We start from the raw sequence: 26,128 nt of genomic DNA on the forward strand, positions 1-26,128 counted from the left end.
TCTGATTTTCCAATATTTTGCCTAAAGATATGTTTATTTACCAACCAACATTACTGTGTTTAAATGATGTTTAAAAATACAATGCTTTGAAAGAGGTAGAAGAAAATTACAAAAACAAACACAAACTACCAAGTTTAATTTAAGCTACAAGGGGAGATTTTGCTCTGAGAGCTGGTGGGGAGCAATTCAAGCTGTTTAGCCTGGAATCTGACATATTGATGCTCCCACTTCAGAAGATGCAAGGCATTTTCTTATTGCACATGTCCTCCCACAAGGTAGTATATAAATCCTTCAGAGGAATCTGAGCTATGTGGCAAAAATATATTTCATGGTGGTAACCGGTGGGCTTTCAGTCCTGAATGCATGCTATGAAGAACTCCAGCCAGAACAGTCTGGACAAAGTGGTAGAGAAGATTTGGCATAAGCAAAAGCAAACACGGGGACATAAAAAATCACATCCCGAGCCAGAGCATTCCCTAGAATCAAAAATGACAAAGCTGAGGCTGTCCTACTTTGGGGGCATTATGAAAAGTCAAATTTCCCTGGAGAAGACAGTTATGCTGGGGAAAGCCAAAGGCAGAGGAAGAAAAGGAAGACCAAAAATGGGAAGGACTGACTCCATAAAAGGAAGCTACAGCCTTGCATTTATAATAACTGAGCAAAGCTGCCATGGATGGGACATTTTGGAGGGCTTTCATTCATAGGGTTACCATAAGTTGGAGATGACTTGATGGCACATACTGTAACAACAAGAACAACAACAAGCAAATCCACATCTCTAATTTCACATATTCCACCAGGTTGTGGAGCTGAGAGAAAAACAAGGAAGAAAGTCCATTCCATCAGCTCTGGGTAAGAGATCAGCTGCCTCTTCTATCAGCTAGATGAAAGCCATCCCATCAGACTGCTTAAATTGATTTCACCTCAACCGGTAATTGAGAGTGAGTTTTGTACAAAGGTTAAGAGTGTGGGATGGGGGATGTGAGTTCTAGTCTTCACTCAGCCATGGAACTCACTGGGTGACTTTGGGCCGGTCATGGGCTCTCAATCCAACCTACTCACAAAGTTCTCGTGAGCTTAAGACTGAGAGTAGGAGGAGAATTATGTAAGCTTCCTTGAGTTCCTTAGAAGGAGAAAAAGGCAGGGCACAAATAAAATAAAGAAATAATCAGTACATGCATTTGCTTCTTTTTCCCTCCTCCTCCTCCAGCCCTTCCTCTTTATGCATTGGCTTTCCAAGTCCATGAGTACGACTGCTGTCTTTGTTTTAAGCTCCATTCTGGCATGTTTAGATAGAAAAAAGTTATAGGATCGTGTTCCTTTCTAAATGCACATAAGATTGCACACTACAAAAATAAATATCTAAGTTGCACCCTAAATGAATTAGTCCAATGATGCGAGTCTAAATTGGCTGGGACCCAGTCATGGTGGAAACCAGGATAAAACCATCATCTTAGTGTGCTGCAGCAGTGATAGTTTCAAAACATAACAGACTCTTGGAACAGAGTCTGAACACAAACCACATTCCAGTTTGCCATACCATTGTCATGAATGCTGCACTTCTGAGCAATGAGAGATTCTAAAGGCTACACTAATGCTTAAAGCACAAGAGGACAACTAGGAAAGCTACCTGCCCCTTGGCTGCTCCTAGAATCTTCCTGCCGCAGCAGCCCCTACCTGTGCCCCCCGTACTGAAATTCATCTTTTTCATACCCTAAAGGTAGCACAGGGTTGGGAACAAGGAAAAAATTCTTAACTTAAATCAAAGATCTGAGATAAGAAACTTGCAGCCTCTTATTTCTGATGGAAGAGAAGAGTTACTGGTTTGGGGAAGGAGCTGGATATCGCGGGGAGAGGCAGTAGGGACCTGAAGAGAAACCAACAGGTGAGAAGAGAATTCCTCACCCCACCCTTCTGGGCCACATCTGACTTACCAGGCCATGCTTCCCATCCTGTTCAAAAAGCTTCCGGAAAAGGTACCCAGTGGTGAAACCCTGTGACTGCCAGAGGAGGTCGAGGATAATTCAGAATCCCAACACCAACATCAGAGAAGTGCTCTGAAGATGGAACTAGGACTCTGAATCAGAGCCCCCTCCCTCATCCTTGCAGCTTCCTATGTGCTTTCTGTGCTGTCTGCAGCTCTGAGGTTGCAGGACCACCCTTGGAGCCAGCACTGGGGAAGGGGGCTGGAAGTGGAGGAGAGAGGCACCACCATCCTGTGAGGACCCCTGAGAGCGCCTCCAGCTCCAGTTCTCATGAATCTGCATAAAATGTTTAGACAACCACAACTGGATGGCAAAAGCAGCACTGGCTCAACCCTCCCCTCTGTGCCCTCCACTGAATGCCCATCATCCTTCAAGGGTTCAGAGGGTTACAGGCAGTTATACTGGGCAGTGTCTTAGGAGCACAACCCCAAATTCGTACACTTCCCACCAAAGCCAGGAGGTCTTTCCTTTGTCTAAACCTTTATAGGACGCCATCATTCAGATCCAGTGTGGCTCCTGGCCCCTTTGTAATTTGAGCAACAGGGGCTGCTGTCCAGGTTTTTCTTTGCTTCAGAGCCGAAAGCACTAGAGATTTGTGTCATTTCTGCAATATTTGCTTTACCTACAAAGATACAAGCTTTGTGTAGATAAGTGCAGATCAGGTCCCACATACTCAAGGCTAGGAGGACAACATGTTGTCAACCAACATTTAAAAAACCTGTAAGGCTTGTTGGGTTTGTGCTATAATTAATTCTGTTTCTAATGCTCTCCATCGCTCAGACATTACGCAGTAAGATAATTACAGCTATTTATAACATTCAAGCCTTTCACAAGTAACAGGCTTTTGCTTGTGTTGATTTTTTAAAACCAAAACAAGAGGAATTATCTGGAAAGTCTTTGAAAGAAGTTGATCCTTGCATTGAACTTGTTAAGGTATCTTTTTACTATGTTTTCAGCATGGTCTTGCAATGAGTTTTCAAGTTCTTCTATTATTAATGTATTGTTTTTATAATATAATGGGCTTTGCCCCACAACCATTTTTGATCAGATCTATGCCTTTAAAAAAAGTAGACTACTGCAATCTGCTGTACATAGGGCTGCTTTTGAAGATACTCCAGAAACTGCAGTTAGTGCAAAACATGGCAGCGAGAGCACTGCTTGGAACTGGCAGGGCTGGTCCTCCCAGATCAAAGCCCTTAATCAGGCAGCAGAATGGCGGCGGCAGCGAAGTGTGGGCCTCAAGCCACCACCAGACTCCTTTCCTTTGCTGCTGCGGCCACTGCCAAGTCTCCCTTTCCCTCCTTCTCTCCATCACCCACCCTGCCGTCCCTGAGCTGTAGATCCTCCCAGAGCAAGGCAGCAAGAAGCCAAGCCCTCTGAAGAGCTGCACCAGCTCGAAAAGTGACCAATGAGACTCTTCAGAGAGGTGGCCAGGCCCAAATGCCTGGCTCTGAGGGGTGCTTCCCCACATGGCAGCCTGGTGGAAGGAGAGATTCCCCCGAGATGGCCTGCAGGAAGAAGCCCTCAGGCCTGGCATTTAGGTACAACTGCCTCTCCGAAGCACTGTGCCAGCCTTTTTCTGGCCAAAGCCACTCCTCAAGGAGCTCGGTCACTGTGCAGAGTGGGTGGCAGCAGTGTGGCAAGGCGGGAGGAGGTAGGAGGGAGACAGGCCAGTGGGGCAGGGCACAGGGACACCAGCTGGAAGGCAAGTGCAGAGGGTGAAAGAAGCAGGAAGTCAGAAGCAGCGAGTGAGGTGAGCAGTCAGGAGAGGAGGAAGAGGAAGGCAGCAAGGCCAGCTGGTAGCAGCTCCTGTGCCTCAGGTGGAAGTAGAGTTTGTGCTGATGTCATGATCTGATCATATCCCACCAATATGAGACCATCTTCACTGGCTCCTTATTTGTTTCTTGGTTCAGTTCAAAGGGCTGTTTTTAATCTAGAAACGCTTCACAGTTTAGGGTCCCATGAAGGACTGCCTTCTCCCACAGTTCTGCACATGCGCTGAGATCAGCATCAGCGCCCCTCCATCTGAATGCCCAGGCATGCTGAAAGGCCTCATCAGTGGAAGCTTCCCCCACAACTGTGGAAGGTGCTCCCCAGAAAGGTCCACCCGGCCCTTATTCAGATGACTTTTCCATACTAGGCCACAACACCGTTCTTTTAGGGTTTTTAACCTTTTTTCACTCGCTGCTCTGTTGTAGCTTTCAATCGCACCTTAGAGCTGCTTCTCTCTCTCTACTGATTTTTTTTTTTTGCACGTTTGTGTGTGTGTTAGTATTTCTTGTTTTTGACATTTCATTCTTGTTTTTGACATTTCATTCACAGCTATTTTAAACTGTGCTAATGGCTAATCTTAGCATTTTGCATCGGATGGTATCCAATGTTAGTCCCACTTAGAGCAGACCCATTAAAATGAATCAGATGTACATCCATCCCACTTATTTCAGTATATAGGACCAACACTGGATACTAGCCACTGGATTTTACTACATTTCATTTTCTATTGGCATAATTTACCCGGAGAACTGCAGCTATAGCACAAGTCATGGGTTGCATGAATGTATGCATGCTTAGACAGAAAACAGCTTTAGAACTCCTAGCATTCCCCAGCAAGCTATCTTGGCTGTGGGGAGTCTGAGGACATTTTTCTGTCTCAACATGCCACCCAGCTATTGGGTGGTGTTAGACTACCACCTTAAATATCTTAAGCCTTTCACTCTTTTTATATGAATTCTGTTTTTAACCATTGAACTTTAAATTGTGCAATCATGCCTGAATAGACAACTCAAAGGAGACACTCTTGCTGTAGGGAAAGAAGCCGTGTGACATTTGTTCTAGCACAAGGTTTGCTGCAACAGGCAAAGAAAGCCTCATCAATGCCAAAGGTTAAGAGGACAGCAACACATAACAACCAACTGGCCAAATCTAAACTCCCCAGTCTGAGAACAATGCCAGGTCAGGTGACACAATCCTGTGTCACCTCCAGAAGAACATTACAGGACAGAGGTTCTCTGCCCATGTGCTGACAGCCTGCATCCAAGAACGCAGAGGGTATGAAAGAGTGAGGCCTTGAGCCACTCACAACCGGGGAAAGGGGTAAGAACCAACAGCTGGGTCATGCATCTGGCAACGCTGGAACAAACCATCTGAAAGCCAGGAGGGGTGAGTTGTCCACCACAGCCCTGTTCCTTGACCATCCTTCTTCCTCTGGGATGCATGGCTGGAAGCTGGCTTGAAACCAGAATAAGGGTCTTGGTAGCTATCAGCCCTCATTGCAGAGTGTATATGATTGACTGTGTATATGTGCATGAGTGTGGGAGAGAGAGCTTTTTGATTTTTTTAAAATTCGAGCCTTTGCCAATCTGATGTGTTGGAGTGCAGCTCCCATAATCCCCAGTCAGCATGACAAATGGGCACATTGGTTTGGGATTATGGAAGCTGGAGCCCAGCACATCTGCAGGGTGCTCTCTTGGTGAAAGGTGCTCTATTAATAGCCATGGCAGCTTTTGTCTCATCCTCCACAGTTCAAGTTTCAACTTGCCTGAAAAGTCAGGCTTCCTACGTCACAAACCTCAGGAGAATCCTGCATATGCAGCTAACCAAAGCAAACGCTTTAAGCAAAACCTTGGTAAATGCCAGATCAAGGTTAAAGAGCACATTGTTTTGCCATTCATGGGCATTCTGCTATGCAGAGGACCCAGGCTGGGGTCATGGGGGGTACCTGACTGGGGCCCCACTGCAGCAGAGACCCCCAGACAATGCCCCCAGAGTTGCCTCTCCTTCAGCACTGCAACCTGCTTGTTTACAGCACAGACACCTGAAGAGGCAAGAGAAGGGAGATGCCCTCTGCCAGCCAAGCAAGCCAACAGTAGCAGGGCTGAGAAAGCAGAGAAGCAAAGGGAATTGGTGCCAACGGCCAAGAGAACAGAGACTCACCCTGGGGGGAGGGGGTTCATGCAGGGAGCCCTGGCCAAGGGCCTTCAAAACTGGAGACAGCACTGCTGAGGACAAGTCCCTCGTGTATTTCTTCTCAGAAGCTGCATCATCGTACATGCCATATTTTTAAAAGGTTACTAAATCTCTCCCCAACTTGGAAAGATCAGCCCATGTATTACAACATCAATGCAGAGATCACAAAAATGTGCTAACTCTCAATCCCTTCTTCGGGCAAGATGCTATAAAAGCAAGTGGGTGTAAAGGCTGAGGTTGAAGCCATGAAGCTGGCAAGGTGGCACGCTGAGGCTGAGGTGGAGAGGGCTTGGGATACAGACCTCCGATTTGGCTCTACCAAGGGAGAGGATGGTTTCACACCGCACCTGGGGCAGTCCCCAGCACTGCTGTGAACAAACACCAAACAAATGAGAGTTGCTCCCAGCATTCTCAGGGTACACCTGGAAACTGTCGCATCAACTGGCCTGATGAGAATGTTTGCAGCCCCTTCCTTTCCCGTTTCATCTGAATTTGGTGACCTCTTGCCTGATGAAGAGACCTGGAAAGTTTGCACATTTTTGTAACCTCTAAGTTGACCTCATAAAAGCATTATTTTCATACAGATTTTGGAATTTGCCTTATGGCCACCATGGCTACCTTTGTTTGCTGTGGCCCATTCATTACCACAGCCATCTATGGATACCCCGTTATCGACCACACGCTTCCTCTGTTCAAATGTTCTATGCCGGGGGAACCTTGAACAACCCATGATGAGTGCAGGGCAATGAGGACAAGGCTTGTGTCATGCAACTTACAAAATGCACAAAACGTGTATTAAATTCCATCCTGTGTCTTCTTACCTCAGTGCTATTTAAATGGCACGTGTGAGTCCCAGAAAACCAGCCTTCATTGGAACATTGGTCAATGTCCACTTTCTGCAGGTTTATGTCCACTTTTACAACACCCCTGGAAGACAGGAGAAAAGAGACCATTAATTCGGAGAGGGCCAACAAGCCATTTTCCATTCTCTGGCAAGTACTGAGGGAAAACAGTGCTGAGTCTTCACTCCATTTCTCAGAAAGTCTGATCTGACAGGGCAACATCTCATTAAGTTGTTCTGGTTATGATTGCCAAAACTGTACTGGTTATGAATGCCAAGAATACATTTTACTTGGCCACCGTCAGGAGTTGAGGTTCTTCCTCTGCACATTCAAAGCCACAGACCTTTCCTAACAAATATTCTTTATCGACCAAAAGCACAAAACACCCAGAATAAATCTCTGAGCATGCACAGAGTGGTTTGTGGAACTCAATCTAATAGTCACCTCCAGGAACTCTCCTTATGAGCATGCCTGGCCCCCATCCCTTTGGGAGGGGCATCCTGAAAGCAAGCATGCCTCCTCTGTGCACACCAAGTCTCTAATACGGTCACCTCCTCTGCTGATGATGCATCACGGGATCCAGAGTCATGCCTGCCTTGTCTGAGTCCAAGAAACTCTCCTGCTCCAAGTTCCCGCCTGCCAACTGTCCATCTTCCCAGGGACTGTCTGCCCACCTGGGGAGTCTGGCCTTGAAATAAGCATCTCTGCTTCTCTCATTTCAGTATTAGGAACTGGACCAAATTCCCAGGCCCCGTCCTGCTCCTCTCCCCCTTCTCCTTCCAATTCTGATTCTTCCAGTGATCAGCCAGTAGCCCTTGAGAATGTGCACCTAAGCAGCCATCTTTCTTACTCCCGACAGACACGGTACATCAGTGAAATGCTATAAAGCTTCATGTAGTTTTTCGTCGTCCCGTCCCACAGATATTGGTCTAGTTCAAAAAGAGAACAACTCTATAGGGCAGAAATGTTGCAGCTCAGGCCAGTGGGCACAAACGGACCCACCTGGTGCCCCAGCCCAGCTCCCACAGGGTTGCTAGATGGCCACACCCCTTCCACTGGCTCCACCTTCTTTCCCCTGACCCTTGGTCATCTCGTGGTTTTCCCAGCTTTTGCGTATTTTTTTTCCTGTGGTAAAAATGCCTCTCTAAGGTTTAGTTACTGGCAGTAAGAACTTTAATTCAAAATATGCCAGGATTTTGGCCCCATTCTTTGTAAAATGTTCTGGCTTGGATAGAATTACTTAATTGACTATAGTATGCATGAATGCGTAGACAGATTATTAACTGTTGTAAACTCAAACCAGCTTACAATAATTTTTCTAAATGTTCTATTGGGGTGGTCACACTTTAAGGAAACTGAAGGGCCTGGAAGATGCAAGTCTTAAGATCTTCAGATGTGGCTCTTCTCCATTTTCCTTTACTGGGGAAATTCATTATGCAGGAACTAGCCTTCTCTGTAGCGACACCCATCTCTGGAATGCCCTCTCTATTCAAACTTGACTAGCGATGACACAGCAATTTTAGCAGCAGGCTAAAACTTACCAGACATTTTAAGGGGTTGTGTTAGCTTACATTTAGCTTGCGCTGCTATTTTAATGCTCCTGATTTCTTGGTATTGTGATGCTTCATGGTCTTACAGTTGTACCATGTGTATATAATTGAGCTCAATTTTGGTTCTGCGCCAAGTGCCATGAGGACAGGCTCCCAGGTCGTGGGACCCACTGGGCAAGCTGGTGTTCAAGGGGAAGGCCTACTAATTTGGGCTGATGTTGTTTGCTGTTAAGTAATGAAAGTCCTCCAAAATGTCCTATGATATCCCTGTTCTAAATTCAAAGCAATGACTTCCTTTTTGCAATCAATCCATCTCATACTTGGTCTTCCTTCTCCTCTTCTGCCTATGACTTTCCATGGCATGATGGTCTTCTCCAGGGACAGCCTCAGTTTTGTCATTTTTGCTTCTAGGGAAAGTTCTGGCTTGATTGAGCCAGGACTCCAGGACTCGTGTGTTCTGACCTGGACTAGGCAGTGTGAATAAGATAAGAGTGAATGATGAATAATGAATGCTGTAATTCATGCTGAAGGAGGCTGAACAGATTTTCCCCATAAAGAAATTAAGCAAAATAACTACCATTGTCTTGAGGGAGCTCAATGAGTCATCAAGAGGTGAGGGAAAGAAAAACCAGCACCTAGAAATGGCCCCATCAATAGCAGCCAGCAAACACAGACAACCTTTTTACCCACAGAAAACAGACATGTCATTCAGAAATAGATACGGTCATCAAGAGCAGTAGAGCACCCATCCGGCAATTAGCATAAATCTGAGAAATAATAGGAGCCTTCCCATTCCCACAGAAGCAGGTACAGAGGGAAAGATTTAAAGGACCAGGGGCTCAGAAAAGTGGGAAAGCTTTGAACACAGATGGTCCTGGCAGAGGGAATGCTTGCACGCTTCCTGTTCAGGCAAAGACTGCTGTCCAGAGTCTACTAAGCGCACAACTGACAAACAAGCAGCAGGCTTGGATTCCTTCTCCCTCTGTTAGCTTCTCTCATCTACAAGCCTGTTAGGCAGAGGGCTCTTCACCTCTTAGAAATATAGAGCAAGATTGATTAAAAAAAAGATTGTTTGCTGCCAGAAAACCTCAAATTAAAAACCTGCATCTGCTCTACATTTTCTTCTAAAGAAGCTTTCCATTGCTGTGTTTGTGTAGTGTGTTGTGTGTGTGAGAGAGAAAGAGAGTGCAAGGCTAGGGTGTGTTTCCCTCTGGCCCAACACATGAAATCCCAGCAAAAGATCCCAAGACCTTCAAGGAATCTGGAGGACATGAGCCTCCTTTTAGGATGTACTGCCTGCCAAGATTACCAGGAGTAACACTGAAGGGTAACAGAACGTTGTATACTTTTCCCAGTATGCAAGAGACACGCAGCTATTCCTGGCCCCATTGTCACTCACTGCTATCACCTGCCATCCTCTTTTCCGCCACTTGCAACCACACATAAGCTTGGCAGACGGAGAAGCATCACCACCATTGCTGGGCCAGAGCAAAGGAGAAGAAGCAGGTTGCAGCAGTGAAAAAGCAGGGCAGGCATCTCAGGCGAGTGGGCCCTGCTGGGGAGGGCGCCTTCAGCAGATGCCCAGCCTTGGACAACAGCACCATCTTCCAAGAATGGGCAGTTTAAAACTAGTTCTGAACAACAGCAGCAGCAGAGATAAAATCTAGGATTTGGGGGCTTACTTCTGCCAAGCACCCACAATGCTACGTCCAGCCCACATCACAACTGACTAGTTCATAGAGACCTCCAAAGAGCAGGGCTTTTGCAGCTCAGCCCTGGTTAAAAGCGTATTTGCTAAAGAGGTGATGTACAGGCCTTTAACAAAGCTCAGTTTTGCTGTTGCAGCACATCCTCACTCCCAGAAAGAGCCTCACTTTGTATAATGCAGCTTACTGAGGCCTATATATCTCCTAGCTGCCCCCCTATGCTTCCAGGCACAACGATCTGCAGCTTCAGGCTTATATATTTCAGAGCTCACCTCACCCTGTATAAACCCTCATGCTTAGGCCATGCGCTCAGGCTCTGCTTCGCCCAAAGTAAGAATGGTAGCAGGGAGAAGAGGGCCTTGACATCCCTTGATCCAGAGCTGTGGACGGATATTCCTCCAAGAGGAGTGTTGCTCCCCATCCTTACAATCTTCCAGGGAGGACTGCAAGGTATATCCTTTCCCATAGGTCAGTGATGGCGAACCTTTTAGAGACCGAGTGCCCAAACTGCAATCCAAAACCCCACTTATTTATCGCAAAGTGCCAGCACTGCAAGAAAACCTGAAAACTGAGGCTTTAGTTTAATAAAAACAACCCACAGCCAGTCCAAGCATGCATCTCTCTCTCTCTCTCTCTCTCTCTCTCTCTCTCTCTCTCTCTCTCTCTCCTTGGCAGCACACTGACCAGCCATGTGAAAGCTCGGATGAGTCACAGCTAATGAGACGTGGCTCGTGACATCATTGCGTGGCGCCGCTACTTATTTCTGAGCATGTGCATGGCCCTTACATGCGCTCATATATGATGCTCGGATGCTGGGGCAATGCTGGCGTGATCTGGCTCGCGTGCTGACAGAGATGGCTCTGCAGGCCCGCTGTGGTACGCATGCCATAGGTTCACCACCACTGCCTTAAACCTACCCTGGTTTAACCAACACTGCAAGAAAACCTGAAAACTGAGGTTTTAGTTTAGAAAAAACACCTCCTAGCCAGTCCAACCAAATATAAATATATATCCTTGGCAGCGCACTGACCGGCCATGCGAAAGTTCGGACATCTTGTGACGTCTTCGCCTGACGCTGCTACTCCTTTCCGAGCATGCGCATGACCGCTATGTGCACTGTTCTCTGATGCTCGGCTGCTGGGAGGATGCTGAGGAACTTGGTTTGCGTGCCAACAGAAAGGGCTCTGTGTGCCTACTGTGGCACACGTGCCATAGGTTCGCCACCACTGCCCTAGGTCCTTCTCTTACTGGATTTCCATTTAATGTTGTCATGGCTATAACTCAATGGCAGAACACGTGCTTTGCAAGTGGAAGGCCCAAAGTCCAATCCCCACCATCTCCAGGTGGGAAAAAAATTCCTGCCTGAAATCTGGAGAGCTACTGCCAGTCAGTGTCGACAGTATAGGGCTGGCTGCACCAAGGGTCTGACTCATCGTAAGGCAGCAAGCTGTGCACCTTCCTTCTCTGCATTTCCTATGTATTTTACCCATTTTCACTAAGTTTTGTAAGCTACTTTGAGCCTCGGAAAGGAAGTCTAGAAATGTTTAAAACAGAGTAAAAGCAAAGCATACACAAGGGCTCTGCTAAAATGAGTACAAAGTGCATGGAAGCTATGCCTGGCTTATAATGCATATAAATAACTTATATGAATTATGGGAGGCTAGACTAGGTTGTCCTACACGAGGGAAAAGTCATTCTGCTAAAGCCACGATTTACATGGACTCTCTCTTGTATCACACCCATTTCAGCGAACCAGCATGACCTTTTTCCTACTTGCACGACCTCCATCTGCCTTCCCTCTCTCCCATTCTAATAGCATCTAACAACAGGAACAGCTGGTCAAAACAGATTGCTAAAATGCTGCTCATGTTGCCAATTCTCAGGAGAGAGAGATGCCTGGAGACTTAGATGTCTCCAGGCGCACATAGTATATTTGCACCCAAGAATTCCAAAGGAACTTGCAAATGGCATGCAATATATTTATTAGTTATCTTAGCTAATTGCTTTATAGAATATTAGCCCCAAAGCAACATACAAAGTCAAACAGAAAAAATATACAGAAATAGATACATATGTGTGCACAATAAAAGAGTGAATCAAACATGAATTAAAGTGAATTAAGGTACAGTCGCACTCATACATAGATGGAAGGCGATCCTGTGGATAGTTAGAAAATAAGGTCTGCAACTCCATTGGAGGCCTTTTCCTATCTAAACATGCATAGGATTGTGCCCTTAATCACATCATAGCCAATCCCACTAAGGATTTTTTAAAATTATCAGTGGAAACTGATAACAAAATGATGTTAAAAAAACAGCTGTTAAAGTTATTAGCAATAGCATAGTCTAGGTCAGGAGTTTTGTTATTCCTAGTCTGTTTACAGTCTTTTTTTTTTTTTGCAGGGGAGGGGGGAATATTGCATTTTTGTCTCTCTTTATGAACTGTGAAATCTGCCAAAGATGCCTTCTTACCAATACAAAGGGTAGTATCCAATGTTAGTCCTATGTAGGACTAACTTTAATACCCATTGAAAGGAATGGGTATTTAATTAGCTGTGACTAATGTATGTTTCCTTCATTTCAGTCTACTTTGCAAAGGACTAACATGGGATGTACCCTGTGTCTATTCACTAGCTTCAATCATCAAGTACTTGAAGGCATTTTTGGTGGCTGCCCATCCCACATTATGGAATTGTAAACGTCTAAGTACATTCTGAACCTATTCTAAGATTTACTATTTGAGCTGCTTTGGAGTTTCAGAGTTACATTGGAAAGGGCAGGAAATTCCATTAAGCCTCAGTCTAGCTTACAGATTCTTTATTGCATTGTTTGACCAAGGTGTGCACCAGCCTTCCCCCAACCTGGTACCCTCAAGATGAAAACTCCCAGCTTCCCCAGCCACTGGCCATACTGACTGGTGATGATGATGATGATGATGATGATGATGATGATGATGAATATTGCACTCCCAAAGATCTGGAAAGCACCAGATTGAGGAAGGCTGCTGCAGATTGATCAGGAGAAAAAACTCTGACCTGGTCTGTACTACTCCTGTGCCTTTAACAGCTGCATGATTTGAAGCAGGGCTTTGTGGCATGGAAATGTTTGCTCATATCTGCAATTCAAGATGCTATTAAAGATGCATGATTGACTGACTGATTTGGCTGATTTGAGTACATTTATATGACTGCCCATCAACAAGATTTCCAATGGCTCCTTACAGATCAAAACCAGACAAAAGAGAGTGTGAAAAATATCAAACACAACCATTAAAAGAAATAATACAATGCAGATGAACCCCCCCCCCGCCCCACATACAGACAGCAGAATACAATTAGGAGCACACTTTTAAAAAATACTAAAACAGCAACAGCCCAAGGACTACTTTAAACAGGGTGGAAAGGAGGAACATTCCCAGATGTTTTGGGCTTCAGCTCCCAAGGGCTTGTAGGAGCTAAAGTCCAAAACATCTGAAAGCCTACCTGCCATGCCCCCAAGGGCTCCACCAAGCACCAAAAAAACAAAAACGAAGGAGCAGGTAAATGCTGGCAAAGCTAAGAAGCAGGTGCAGGGGAAAGAGGCATTTCTGGAGAGCTAAGCCAAGAGGCTGTCACAAAACCAAACCAAAGTTTTAAAGGGGAGGCATTTGAGAAACAAACAGGAGGGGGAGGCCTTGTGAGGGAGGGAAATGTAGCTTCGGAATAAAACTGAGAAGCTCCAGCTGCTCCTGGGCTCCAAAATATCTGATGGATTGAGTCCATAAAGGTAGTCACAGCCATGAAGTTAGAAGAGCTGAATGGGGCTGCAGCAGGGCAGGACTTTTTATTCATAGGGCTGCCATAAGTCAGAGGTGACCTGACAGCAGTAACAACTAAACTCCTGGGCTGGGCAGAAGTAGCCAGATGGAGTGATACAGGATGATGTCCAATGATGCATTGCATTTACCAGCCAGTGGGGAATTCATCTAAGCTCGGGCTTTATCCTGCAGGATTTCTTAGTGTGTGGTTTTTTTCTCTTTTTGAGGAGGTAAAATATGTCAAAATCCACCTGAATCTTTGTGCCTTGAAAATGAAAATGAATGAGCTATGCTGCCCCAATATTTGATAATGCTTAATCAAGTTATAAGGAAAATGCGGTTTATCAGCAGTACCAGATCAGCCTGATATTCATGCAGCCGGCAATGCTGCTTATTAGATAAAACCCGGATGATATGTTAAGAAAATAAATAAACAAACAAAAATGCTAATTACTTGTAGATCCTCTGATAACCATGCAGTACATTTCCCCCCTTGAAAGCCAGTTCCCTGAAGTCTACTGATATACTGTTATCTGGCATTGTTTTCCATTCCTAACATAAAGTACTGCAAATACAAAAGTTTGAATGCCCAAAGAAAAGAAGCCATATGTTAGAGCTGCGGACACCCACTGATAACCCATTCAAGCATTCAAAGTAATTTGTGTCAGAATCCATTTATGACCATCTCTTGACTCCATCAGATACAGAAAAGAAGGAAAGAAATGGAGAAAATGAACAAATTCACATTTGGAAGCCATCGCTTGGGGCTCTAGTCAGCTGTGAACCAGCTCTGGAAAGGCAGTGCAGAAATATGAGCTCTTTTCTTCTGGTGGGATGCGCTGCGCCACCAGTGAGCTGGACCACCTCTGTATTGGGACAGCATGGAAAATGTAAGTTGAGTGTATGTATGTACTCTCCCCTCTTCCTGCAGTTCTCCTTTCATAAATACAAACAGCTCACTCCCTCCCTCCCCAGCTGAGCTACTACCATTCTCCAGCATGCATTTTCAAAGGGACAGCACCCTTCACGAAAAAATAAATGCAGTCAGAGTACAGCGATGTGGGCATACAAATTAGGATCTACCTGCAGAGCGATTCCGTGTGGACCATTTGGTGCAGTTTGCAGAAGTCAGATGACAAATCTATCTTGTCAGTGAGATTATGGCAATTTCTAACATGCCTTCAGATATATGGCATGGATCACTGCATATCTAGGGATTTCCTGGTAATTTAATCAAACGAACTCATTAAATAGTCTTTTCTCGCTTCAATTACTGCTTGGCTGAATTCTGTCAGGAGAGGGAATGTGGCACTGAATGACAGCTTCTGGAGGCCAAAATATTTTTTAGGGGGATGGGAAGGGCACAAGTTGCATTCCTCTCCCAGACCAACTCTGAACTCTTTCAATAACCCAAGGTCAAAACATTTTTGCTAGGTGCCTAAGAGCAAGACGCAGCTTCCTGGCCTTGAGGAGAGAATTCCAGAGCTGGGGAGACATGACAAAGAAGGCCCAATCCTCAGTGACCATGTCACTCACTTGATTAGGTAGCGATACCTGCAAAAGTCTAGGAGCAGACCTTCCCTGGGAATATTCTGGACCTGGTTTTGTCACAATGGCCTCTGGGACTCAGAATATCTTTTAGCAGCCATGACTGGTTGACCAGCTACAGCCTTCCAGGCTATGTATAGTCTGGCCACGATGGTCCCAGCCCTGGTAACTTCCCAACTGGACAAAAGTAATGTATCCTGGGAAGGACTGCCCTTGAACACAACCTGGAAACGTCAATTAGAACAGAATGTGGGTCCTAGAATGCTAACAGGTGCAGCCAAAGGGGCCCCTCTCACACCAAACCTGAGGGAGCTGCCAGGTTGCCGATTGGTTTTCAGTCCCAATTCAAGGTGCTGGTGCTTAATAAAGTTGTTGGTGGTGGTCCTTGCATCCTCAGTGTCATTGTCTCTTTATCTCATCCTCATCCCCGGTAAAATATCACATGAAAAGTCAGACACACAGAGACCATGAAACTGAGAAGGTATATTGAGAACAGACCATGCTGCCCGTGTATGGCAAGCCAGGAGGGCCGATGAACTACACCAGCCTACCCACGCCTTAACGGCTGGAGGAAAGGATCAACTCAAACATACCTTCTGCTAGTTAGAGGGCAGCTACAGAAAGAGCTCTCTTTGCTGTGAGGGTCTGCTTGCAGTTATCACCACCCCAAAGAACGGCAGCTTTTCTGTGTGCCCAGGTATTCTGAATCAGTCGGTCTACTCTTTGGTATTTTTACTGCCACTTAGTGCCATTTATGATTATAATTTTGCTCTAATTGCATTTTGTGGTTGCAGGACCATTTTTGTAGTATTTATGGTTCATCACTCTGAAGTATTTGATGAAAGGCAGTTTATAAATAACCTGAATGAATACAGGCCCTGGCTCTGGTTTTAGCAGGCCATTCTTGCTATCAGCAGTATTGCAGAGGGTGTCTCCAGTCCAGCTAAATCAAACCCTGACCAAATCCTAATGAACACAGTAGCCCTTGAGTTAATTATGGAGCAGTTGTTCCACTGGTCTGACCCGGGCCAGTGTTTATGCTTGGGATGAGTGGGAGGGGGATAATCCCAGTCATCTCATGCATTGTGCTGTATTTGCCTACTCCAGGGTTCCTTGCAGCAGCAAATTCTCTAGAGAGGGAGACGAGGATGACAGACACACACTAATGAAAAGCCAAGGCTGGGCTGTAACCAACACTCCCTCCAACATTTCCCACATAGAACTAAGGGGTTTGTTTGTTTATTAAATTTCTCTCCCACCCATAGCTGAAACACTCTGGGCAATTCACAACAGGATATAAAAACAATCTGTTATCAATAAAATGACTGTCACCAGTGTGTAAAATGCCAATTTTGTTGGTACATGGAACCATGACATTCCTTGGCATGCTTCCAAGTCAAGAGGCATCATCTTGTACCCTATTATGCCACAGCAAACTAATCCTATACTTATCCAGCTACATGCAAGTCCCACTGAGTTCTGTTTCCAAGTTTACATCCAAGGAAACATGTACTAGAATTCTAGAGTTCCCAGGGACACACAGCTGAACCCAAAGAATGACCACAGGACCTACTCACTCCAGGTACTTCTAGGGACAAGCATGTCAGCAGCAGGTCAAGAAAACGGGAGAAGTTGGGGAGAACGGTCTATGAAATAATATAGCTTCTATGCCAGGGATGGGCAGACCTCAGTCTTGTGGGATCTGATGTAGAGATTTTACTTGCACCCTGAAATCTATTAGCTGGAACCTGGTGCAAAACATAAACATCTAGAATTAAAGAACTCCGAGTCCACATATTTGTTTTGATTACCAGAATGGAACTGACCTCATAGTCCTTCTACTCAAGAATTCACTCCTGGTTCCCCCTTCTTCCTCAGCTTTCTCAATTTCAGCAACAAAATGCTTAGACACAGGGGAGTTCAATTTGATACTGCCTATTGATAAACAATTGGGAGTCAGGAACCATTGCCTATTTCCTCAAAAGAACCCAAAAATCTATCAGTACTTCCAGATAATACCGTTTGTTGAGTACCAGTCTGTATAATCTATTTTCCAGCAGAGAAGAATGTTACACAGCAGCACTGTTGTTACCAGGGAATTAAGAGATTTTGGGCTCAAAATCTGCATAAGTTATTTATACTGATATATGCAAATTATTAGGATTTCTTTAAATTTCATAGAAGCTGAAGCCAGACAATTCAGCTCTTATCCAAATAATTTCAAATAAAGTAAATGCTTCAGTTAATTTGCATCATGCCCCAGATCATCTTGAAACAACATCCCAAAACACTTTTTTTCTAAAGTTATTTGATGTTCAGGGGAAGATTTTTTTTAATGGGGTGTTAAGGGAGGAGAGCACTATTCCTTCCCTCTCCAGCTGCAAACCCCCTTGCAAATTCTGGTGGACCAGTGGACTCTTGGAGCTTTGTGGAATAGGTCCAAGAGCCTGGGAAATACATTCAGGACTGGAGGTCCATGATAATGCGCCTGCTATGCAGGGAGTGTTCCCCTCTCTTTAAAGAACAGGCATGTTTTGCTTTTGATGCTGCAGCCCTAAGATAAGCTGGAAAGGATATCAACTGTTGGAGGCTTGCTTAGTGAGAAAATGTACTGAAAGGTTATTCCTCTCACTCCAAGCAGCAAAATGGGAAGGAGCTTGTAAGCAGAACATTAATATGTACCTAACAGATGGCTCATCAAGACATTTTGCTGTGGGAAGACTCGGTGCAGCATTTTTAAGGAGAGAAAGATGAATATTTTATTCTTTTACCTCTTAAGGGACTTCACAGAGGAGTTTGGAAATTTTTAAAAGCATCATTATCATTCAATGACATAGAGAAAGGGGAATTAAAAGACTATTTTGGTGAGGTATGTATAGTGATTAATCATAATGATATAATGACACAATTATGATTTTTTGCAGTTTGTTTTAATGATTTCAGTTTGTGAATGAATCAACCCCATGCCATTCTTTTCAATAAAAATTATGTTTCAGGTTCAGCTGTACAATCTGCTTAACACAGTCTTGGAAAAGGAACAACCAAGAGCTTTGTGGCATTTAAAGGCTGACAAATGTATTTTGACACAAATTTTTGTGGACTGGAGTCCATTCCTTCAGATACAACAGGACACAGATTCTAGTTCGCAAAAATGTGCACCATAATTTGTATGTTAGTCTTTAAGGTTCTAGAAGAAACTGACATGGCTCTCTCTCTGGAAATCTAACTTGATAATGAACAAATTTATTTTTGTATAAGCTTCTACAGACTACAGTCAACTTTATCAGATGTATGAAGTGCTACTAAGAATTTTGGGTATTTCCTACCACTGCCACCACACAAACTATATATATGATTTACTCTTTCTTCCTTCCTTCCTTCCTTCCTTTCTTCCTCTCTCTCTCTCTCTCTCTCTCTCTCTCTCTCTCTCTCTCTCTCTCTCTCTCTCTCTCGCACGAACGCACCTGAAATTTTGACTACGAAATTTTGACAAAAGCTTCCGCCAAAATAAATTAGTTGGTCCTTTCAGTTGCCACAAAACTCTTTGTTGTTTTTTGCTGCAATAGAGGAACATTGGCACCTCTTCGAAATAGTCAGAACAGGAAAGATGCTTTAAGCTAGAGATGGGCACCATCTGTAGCTTTTGGATCTGCTCTTTTCCTTCATTCACTAGTATGGGGACCAGAAGAGATGGCTCAGCATTATGACAAAGTCAGCGGGCCAAAAGATACAGGTACTACACAGGTGAGTATCACACAAGGTGAGATTAAGATGTGTATGGTAAGGTATGGGAGGACTAAGGACTTTTAAGGAGCTTGGTCCCAAGCCATATCAGCCTGATCCCAGGCATGGACCAGAAAAGAGCAACTGGAAGGAATCTGCTGGCCTTCTCCATGCCCAGAAGACCACTCTGCTCCAGGGGCTGCTGCCCTTGGGCAGTTCAACTAAAAGGAAGCACACTCTGACCGCACCCTCAGCCAGAGGACCAACAATGTTCTTTTGTCTTGTGCATGGGTGAGTTTTATCACAATCTGCTGAACCCCCTTGAAGTTTACAATGCTTCTCAATTTTCAAAATGAATAAAATAAGAAACAATTCTACACACAAAAGCAATCAGTTTCCTTTGCACTGCAGGAGCTGTGTCTGCATAGGCTCCATGTCACTCTTGCTACATATGGAAACAGAAAGTGAGATGTACCTCTTTAGTGACATGGGGCAGGTGGTTGATACTGCATACAGCTTTATGCTGGGTCAGCTGTGCTGGTGGACATGGATCCCTTCCTTCTACAGCCCCCTGAAAATACTACACAGAGTTGGGGATTCTTGCTGAAAGGGGTGTGGTGTAGAATCTGGAGATGGGGCCTTGTGGCAGCAGAGCTCTGGAGCCAGCCCCTTTTAAGTTCCGGTTTTACTACTTTATCAAAGACTCTCCCAGCCTTCAAAGATACACTGTCACCCAGTGCATACTTGTTGTTACTTATGGCTATTTTCCAATTAACTGGGAAATCAATGCATGCAACTGATTTATCTCTGTATAGTAGAAGCTATGTGTGCATATAACAAGAAATATATGGGTCACAGTCATATAACTTTGCTTTCCAAAGTTCCTAATTCCATTATCACTTGTGGTGCAATTACAAACAGCTGTGACACTCCCTAAACTGTCATTCATTTTGACTCAGCAGTGAAAACTAAAGCACATGCAAAGGTACAGTGTTGCTTGACCTTAGAAGAGACTTCATTACACAGCTTCACACAATGGAATCAGAGAATGGTGTGAGCACTCCTCTGGGGTAGGTGTCCTCTAAGAAACTAGAGCTAAGCTGAAATTTCATAGAATCATAGAATAGTAGAGTTAGAAGGGGCCATGAAGGCCATCAAGTCCAACTCCCTGCTGGTGCAGAACACCAAGCAACACACCATCCCACTTTATCAGAAGACATTTCTTCTTAAGGCTTCATTTTTTTTTCTTTCTCACCCATTCTTAAAAAAAGAGAAAGCAACATGTAGAATTTTCTCTAAATATGCTACACCATTTTTTCAGTATATAGAACTAGACCCAGGCCATTGGAGAGGATGAGAAAAGGAGACAAGGCTGTTGGCCCAGTTGCTTTTGCTGCTGCCTAGCTGCTGCAAAAGCAAACCCCAAAAATGTTAGGGTGGGGCACAGAAGATAGCAGCTGCACTTCTGTCACTTGATGATAAGCCTCACCTCTGAGAATCTGTTAAAGAATGTCTCATCCTCTTGGAGAATTTCAGTGAAGTGGTCCCTCCAGTTTCCTTGTCCACAAATAGAATGGAGACTATTGAGAGGCCATTTGTACATAGCTCAAAAGTCTCCAGGAAGATTCAGCCACTAGCTGAACAATATACTGCCAGAAACCTCATGTAACACACTTGGCACCCTTTACATCAAAGCCAAAACAATGCAGAAATGAGTCAACAGCAGAACAACAAAATATGTTGCAAGGCCTAGAATCTCAGAGCACGGGTGTTAAATCTCAGGGCCATGGGCCAAATCCAAGTCCCTATGGTTCATTAGAAGGCCAGCACCCCCTTTCTTCCAGCCACCTGTCTTTTTGCAGATTTCTGTTTTCCCCCATTCTGAAAGGCTAAGTGACTGGGGTAAAGAGCTTTCAGTTAAAATCCGTGGTATGTTTAGTATTTTGGCCCTGCTGTTTTGGTCTTTTGCCCAGCCTGCAAGTGGCATGCAGCACCCAAGAGCTTCTGTGAAACTGAGTTTGGCCTTTGGCCTGAAAGAGGTTCAATACGCCTAGACTTATATAGTAATAACCCGTCCTTAACATGGTTTAAAAAACACACACAGACACACGTACATATTAGGTGGATGTAGGAATCTGAGCACAACTGCATACTGCTCTGATCCTGAAGTTTACATACAGCCTTCACAGCAGGTAGCCTTGGAGATGCGGAACCCCCTCTTAACAAGATCTAAGTTGGTGGCTATTGTCACATCTTGAGGTAGCAAATTCCATAGTTTAACAAAAATGAAATGAACAGTTAAAATGCTAACCTTCCTATTCCACCATTGTGTTCAAGTCAAAGGAAGGGCAAGGGAAAGAAAAATGGTCATACATACACACGGAGCCAGAGTATATACAGAGTGTCATGGTATTTTATAGCAACCTTGTAAGTCAGAAGGTTTGTGGAAGATTTATGTTGAGTCAAAGTGCCATGAGAAGGGGTTAAACCTCGGACGTAGGGAAGTGTTTTGTAACTGCTGCCATGATGACCTCTACTGGACAGATTGAGTGGAAAGTACTGCTTCAAAAACAAAGACGAGATTCCACACTATCTTGGCTGCACGGTATGTAGCAGCGCCCCAGTCCTGTCCTACTGACCAGCTACACTGCTTTCACCAGGCGTTCTGCCTTGTCTAAACACGATGCTATAAACAGGGAGGAGAGAAGCTTTCAAGAACTGCAGCCAGGGCCAGCACCACGGGTAGGCCTGACTGGCTGAGTGCCCACACCTGAGCAGGGGCCAGCTGATAAAAGCCCCCTGGAGCTTCAGCAGGGCAACCTGCTTGTCCACACCTGGCTCTGATGCTGGTCCAGAGAGCAGAGGTAAGGAAAGGAGGAGCGGGAGATGCCCCTGCTTCCTTGCTCCCCAGCTCTCTGCCTGCAGGCAAGGAAGTGGCAAGCAAAGATGGAGGCTGGTGACAGTGGTGGTGAGAAGGCAGGCTCACTGAGGGTGGGGGCCTTGCCCAGGGGCCCTCCAAATCCTGGGGCCCACATTGACTGAAGCAGTACACAAGCAGACTTCCAGCGGGGTACCCAGAGCCTGCCTTCTTGTTAGGCGCAGTGAGACATCCACTTCAGGTGGCAAAGGCTGAAGGGGCTTCCGATCAGCTGAGCCCCCTGACCACTCCCCTCTCAGAAGTCAGAGATGTCTGTGCCACACAGCCAGTGCTGTGCCCTCAAAACTAGGCACAGGTGTGCATGTGGGAGACAGATGCTGTCCCAGTGCTGGAAACTGCTGGTCCAGTCAGCCTCTGTACATGAGATGGTGGGAGGATCTTGTCCTTCGCCTGTGGCTGCACAGTGTCTTAGGCCAGACAAAACTAGAAAACATCCAAAATAATAACACAGCGGGGGACCTTCTCAAGATGTGAGAAGCACCATCCCTTTTTATTTCTCAGAGTAGCCCAGTGTGCTTTAGACTGGATTTTGGGCCTTCTTCGAATTAATTTGCAGGAATTTGATTTTTTAAATTTGTCTCTAAGACAAGTCCCTGAGATGAATCCTACAACAATTTGTCTTGGGGCTGGCCCTGGAGTATCCTCATGTGATGTTTGTCTGGAAAAACAAAGGTTAGATCCAGATTTACATGGATCAACTGTCCAGTTGGAAACAAGCTTCTGTACTTGCCCACTCCAACCCCTGAAAATGCTCAACAGAGTCAGGTTGGGAAAGGCTTCAATAATTGGACAGCAACACCAGTGGAAGAAACCAAAGAGGGGGTCCAGTCACTTGGAGCAAAATTGTAGAGGGCAGGTAATTGTAGACTAGACAATTATTCTTGTCATGCTTTCCAAGGTCAGGCCTGCACCGACTCTTCTGATGAGGACTGTGAAGACTGGGAGATGGTAGGGAATCAAGGGGCAGAGGAGGATGAGGCTGTCTCAGGGCTGCCACCCCCAGATTCTCAGACAGAGCATGGGAACAAACAGGGTTTTGAAAGGGAAGGGATGGGACAAAGGAGAGGTGTGAGATGAGTCCATGCCCTGTCTGGTCCCTGACCACATGATGCAGCCTCGGGATGGAAGAGCTACCCAGGTAGAGGCCTTGCAAAGGTCTCAGAGGCTAGCCCATTTCCAGAAGGACCCACCCATGTGGAGCCCTGCATTACGGAGGAGGAGGAGTTTTGGAAGTAGTTTCTAGTCTGGGTTCAACTAACCATTCTGTTCATGCACAGAGAACTAGTCTTTCAGTTGCTGTAGCTTGTTAGCTGCAAACTGGCAATAAACAGCTATTTTGCAAAGAGACTGCTGTTTTGGAGCCTGGAGCTTGAAAATGAATAAGGGAAAAACGTAGCTCCCAACAGTAGCAGCTTGGAAAAGTTGGAAAGGGATCAAGATTGGAAGGGAGGAAACCAGAAAAAGAGCAGCCATAACGGACCAGGCAAAACTGATGAGGGCAAAAGAGAACTTCTACCAGCTGCCTTCTTTGAGGGTTCAAATACTTTTTAAAATATTCTGTAATAATTTCTTTTTAAAAATATGTCTCCATGATAAATCCTGCAGCAAAGTGTCTCAGGACCTGCCTTGTGATATCCTCATGTGAATGACATTCAGGTGTAAGGCTTGTCTGGAAAAATAGAGGGTTGGATCCAGATTCACACTGGATCAACACAAGCATTCCCTAAAGCAGTGTTCCCCAACATGCTGTCCTCCACAGGATTTGGACTACAGCACCCAGCATTCCTGACCACTGACACACTGGCAGGGACTTAAAGGAGATGCACTTCCAAAACGATTGAGTACCAGGTAGGGGAAGGCTGCGCTGGAGTTTACTGACCCTGCAAGGATCTTCATGGTTATGGCAGCCTAAGAAAAAGGTCACTTCACAGAAGGAATTCCACAATATCACCAAAATCAGAAGTATCCTACCAAGGATGGGTGTTAGCATACCTGCCTGATACTGTGTCACCAGTGTTTGTTAACCCATCATCTGAAACTTCCACCAATATTGCTATTTCATTAGGTACTTAGCATGGGCTCAGTCCCATCCCCATCAAAGGCATGTTTGGTGAGGAAGTCGGAGAGGGCTTTCCCAGTGGATTCTCCCAGGCACTGGGACTTCTTGACTCAGTTGACTGGCAGGGAAAGGCATCCTTTATGCAGGCAGGTCTTTGGCATGTGGGCTGGTCTGTCTGTCACCAAAGGGGTCTTATTTAGCCCAGTGCTGTTTATTTCATTTATTGTTGTGCTTTCAATGGATTTGTTTTTAATGTTATGTTTTCATTAAGATGCTACCTTTAACCTATATTTTATTGTTAGCAGTCTTGACAACCAAATTTTGACCCAAAGGTGGGCTATAAATTAAATAATAAATAAAATAATTGCAATATGTTTTGGTGACTTTCTTATATGAACACTTTCAAGGAAAATATGGAGGATGAATTGGCTACTCCTTACAATAAATTATTCTCTCCATCTTACAGAAATTTTGGAACCCTGCCATCGGCTTTTCTTGATATACAGCTTTTGTTTCAATAGACCAAAAAATAAAGGTGTACGATACCACAATTTGTCTGGCCATCTGTATAGACAGGCAGCCTCTGTGCATCAATCTTATATGTGAGCATTATGCTAACCTGCTCCTTCCCCAAGCAAAAGTGGCCAAAAAAAAAAAAAAAAGAACCCTTCCCTTACACCTCTCCCAAAAAAATCAATGCAATGACCTACTTTCGTTACTAAAAGTTCAAGAAAAAAAACTTATTTAGGTTGCCATGCTATTCATCTCCAAACAGGAACAAGATTTGCAACTCACAGTGTGCACGTGGGGAGTTGTAGGCCTTGGTCCTATCTAAAGGTACATAAGACTCATCCTTTAGATACCAAAATAAGGAGGAGAACATCATAGATCATCTCAAAGCAAGTGTTATTTGAGCTTGTCAGTGATAACACAGCTGAATTGCTAATAGAGATGGCCAGACCCACTTCAGATAGTAATGGCAAATGAAGGCAACTTTGGCTGGACAGGCCTGCCGGGATACCAGATGGGGTACCAGATGGCCTAGATCCAAATCCCAACTTAAGTTGACATTAGGGGAAATCACTTTTAGGCCCAAATCCCCATCTCTAGAATGACTCTGATTGAAAAAAGGCTCTCCCAAATTCCTCTGCGTATAATGATAACTTGATATTAACTATTACAGCTGAGTCAATCATTTGCTGCTCTGAGTCTAGTCTTATTGCACTGCTTCCATTAATGCCATAAATTCAACAGACAAGTTTATTACCTGCATACAAACTAAAGCCAACAGATAATTGAAGCAGTTCAGATGCACAGAACCAAATGAAAGCACGGTGGTAACATTTCAGGGCTGGCTAGTCTGTCTGCAATTTTGGATACAAATGTCTAATGATATTTGCATATGTGTCAGCATGATGGGGTTGTGGCCCTACACATCTGGAGGGCTCAGGATGGAGACCACCGGTGTAATGCCATGGGTTCTGATACAGCAATGGTTGTGATGACTAAGGCCACAATCCCTGACTCACTAGGGAATAAATCCCAAATGAGCACAGCACGATTTCCTGCACACAAGCACACACTGCTTGTTCCATTGAAATCAACAGCTGACGCTAGATAGGACTGACTTAAGCCCTATTGCTTTCACTGGGATTTCATCTCCACAGCCATGACCAAAGTGCTAAGTAAGCCCATTCACTGTGGCTGGAAGTTCTCACAAGAAGCAAAACAGTTACTTTTCCATTCTATTTTTGCTTTCCACTTCTGGTCATGAGACTTATTCCATATCACCTGAACTCCTAAATCATATGGCTGAGTAAACCATTTCATAGATCTTTATTTTCTTCTAGAGCATGCCATTAACTGCAGCCCAGATACTTTTTTTAAGGAAGGATCTTCCCAAATTTTAAGGGGAACTCTATACTGTTTGTACCTACATTTGTATCTTAGACTGCAAAGCACAATTGAACACAGCAGAGCTTGCATCTGACTGCACAGACGTAAGACTGGGCTACA

At 44.8% G+C, this 26,128-nt stretch overlaps 1 protein-coding gene across 1 annotated transcript in view; it reads right to left on the reverse strand.

Annotated features, from left to right (window-relative positions):
• GPR158 (G protein-coupled receptor 158) overlaps positions 1 to 26,128 on the reverse strand; it is a 137,373-nt gene that overhangs the window by 109,941 nt on the left and 1,304 nt on the right. The window contains exon 2 of the mRNA XM_044425022.1: positions 6,773 to 6,878. Within this exon, the coding sequence (XP_044280957.1) occupies positions 6,773 to 6,878 (106 nt within the window). The remainder of the gene's footprint in view (positions 1 to 6,772; positions 6,879 to 26,128) is intronic.

The sequence above is a fragment of the Varanus komodoensis genome, unplaced genomic scaffold (assembly GCF_004798865.1).
Source record: "Varanus komodoensis strain SLA01 unplaced genomic scaffold, ASM479886v1 scaffold15, whole genome shotgun sequence".
Lineage (NCBI taxonomy): Eukaryota > Metazoa > Chordata > Lepidosauria > Squamata > Varanidae > Varanus > Varanus komodoensis.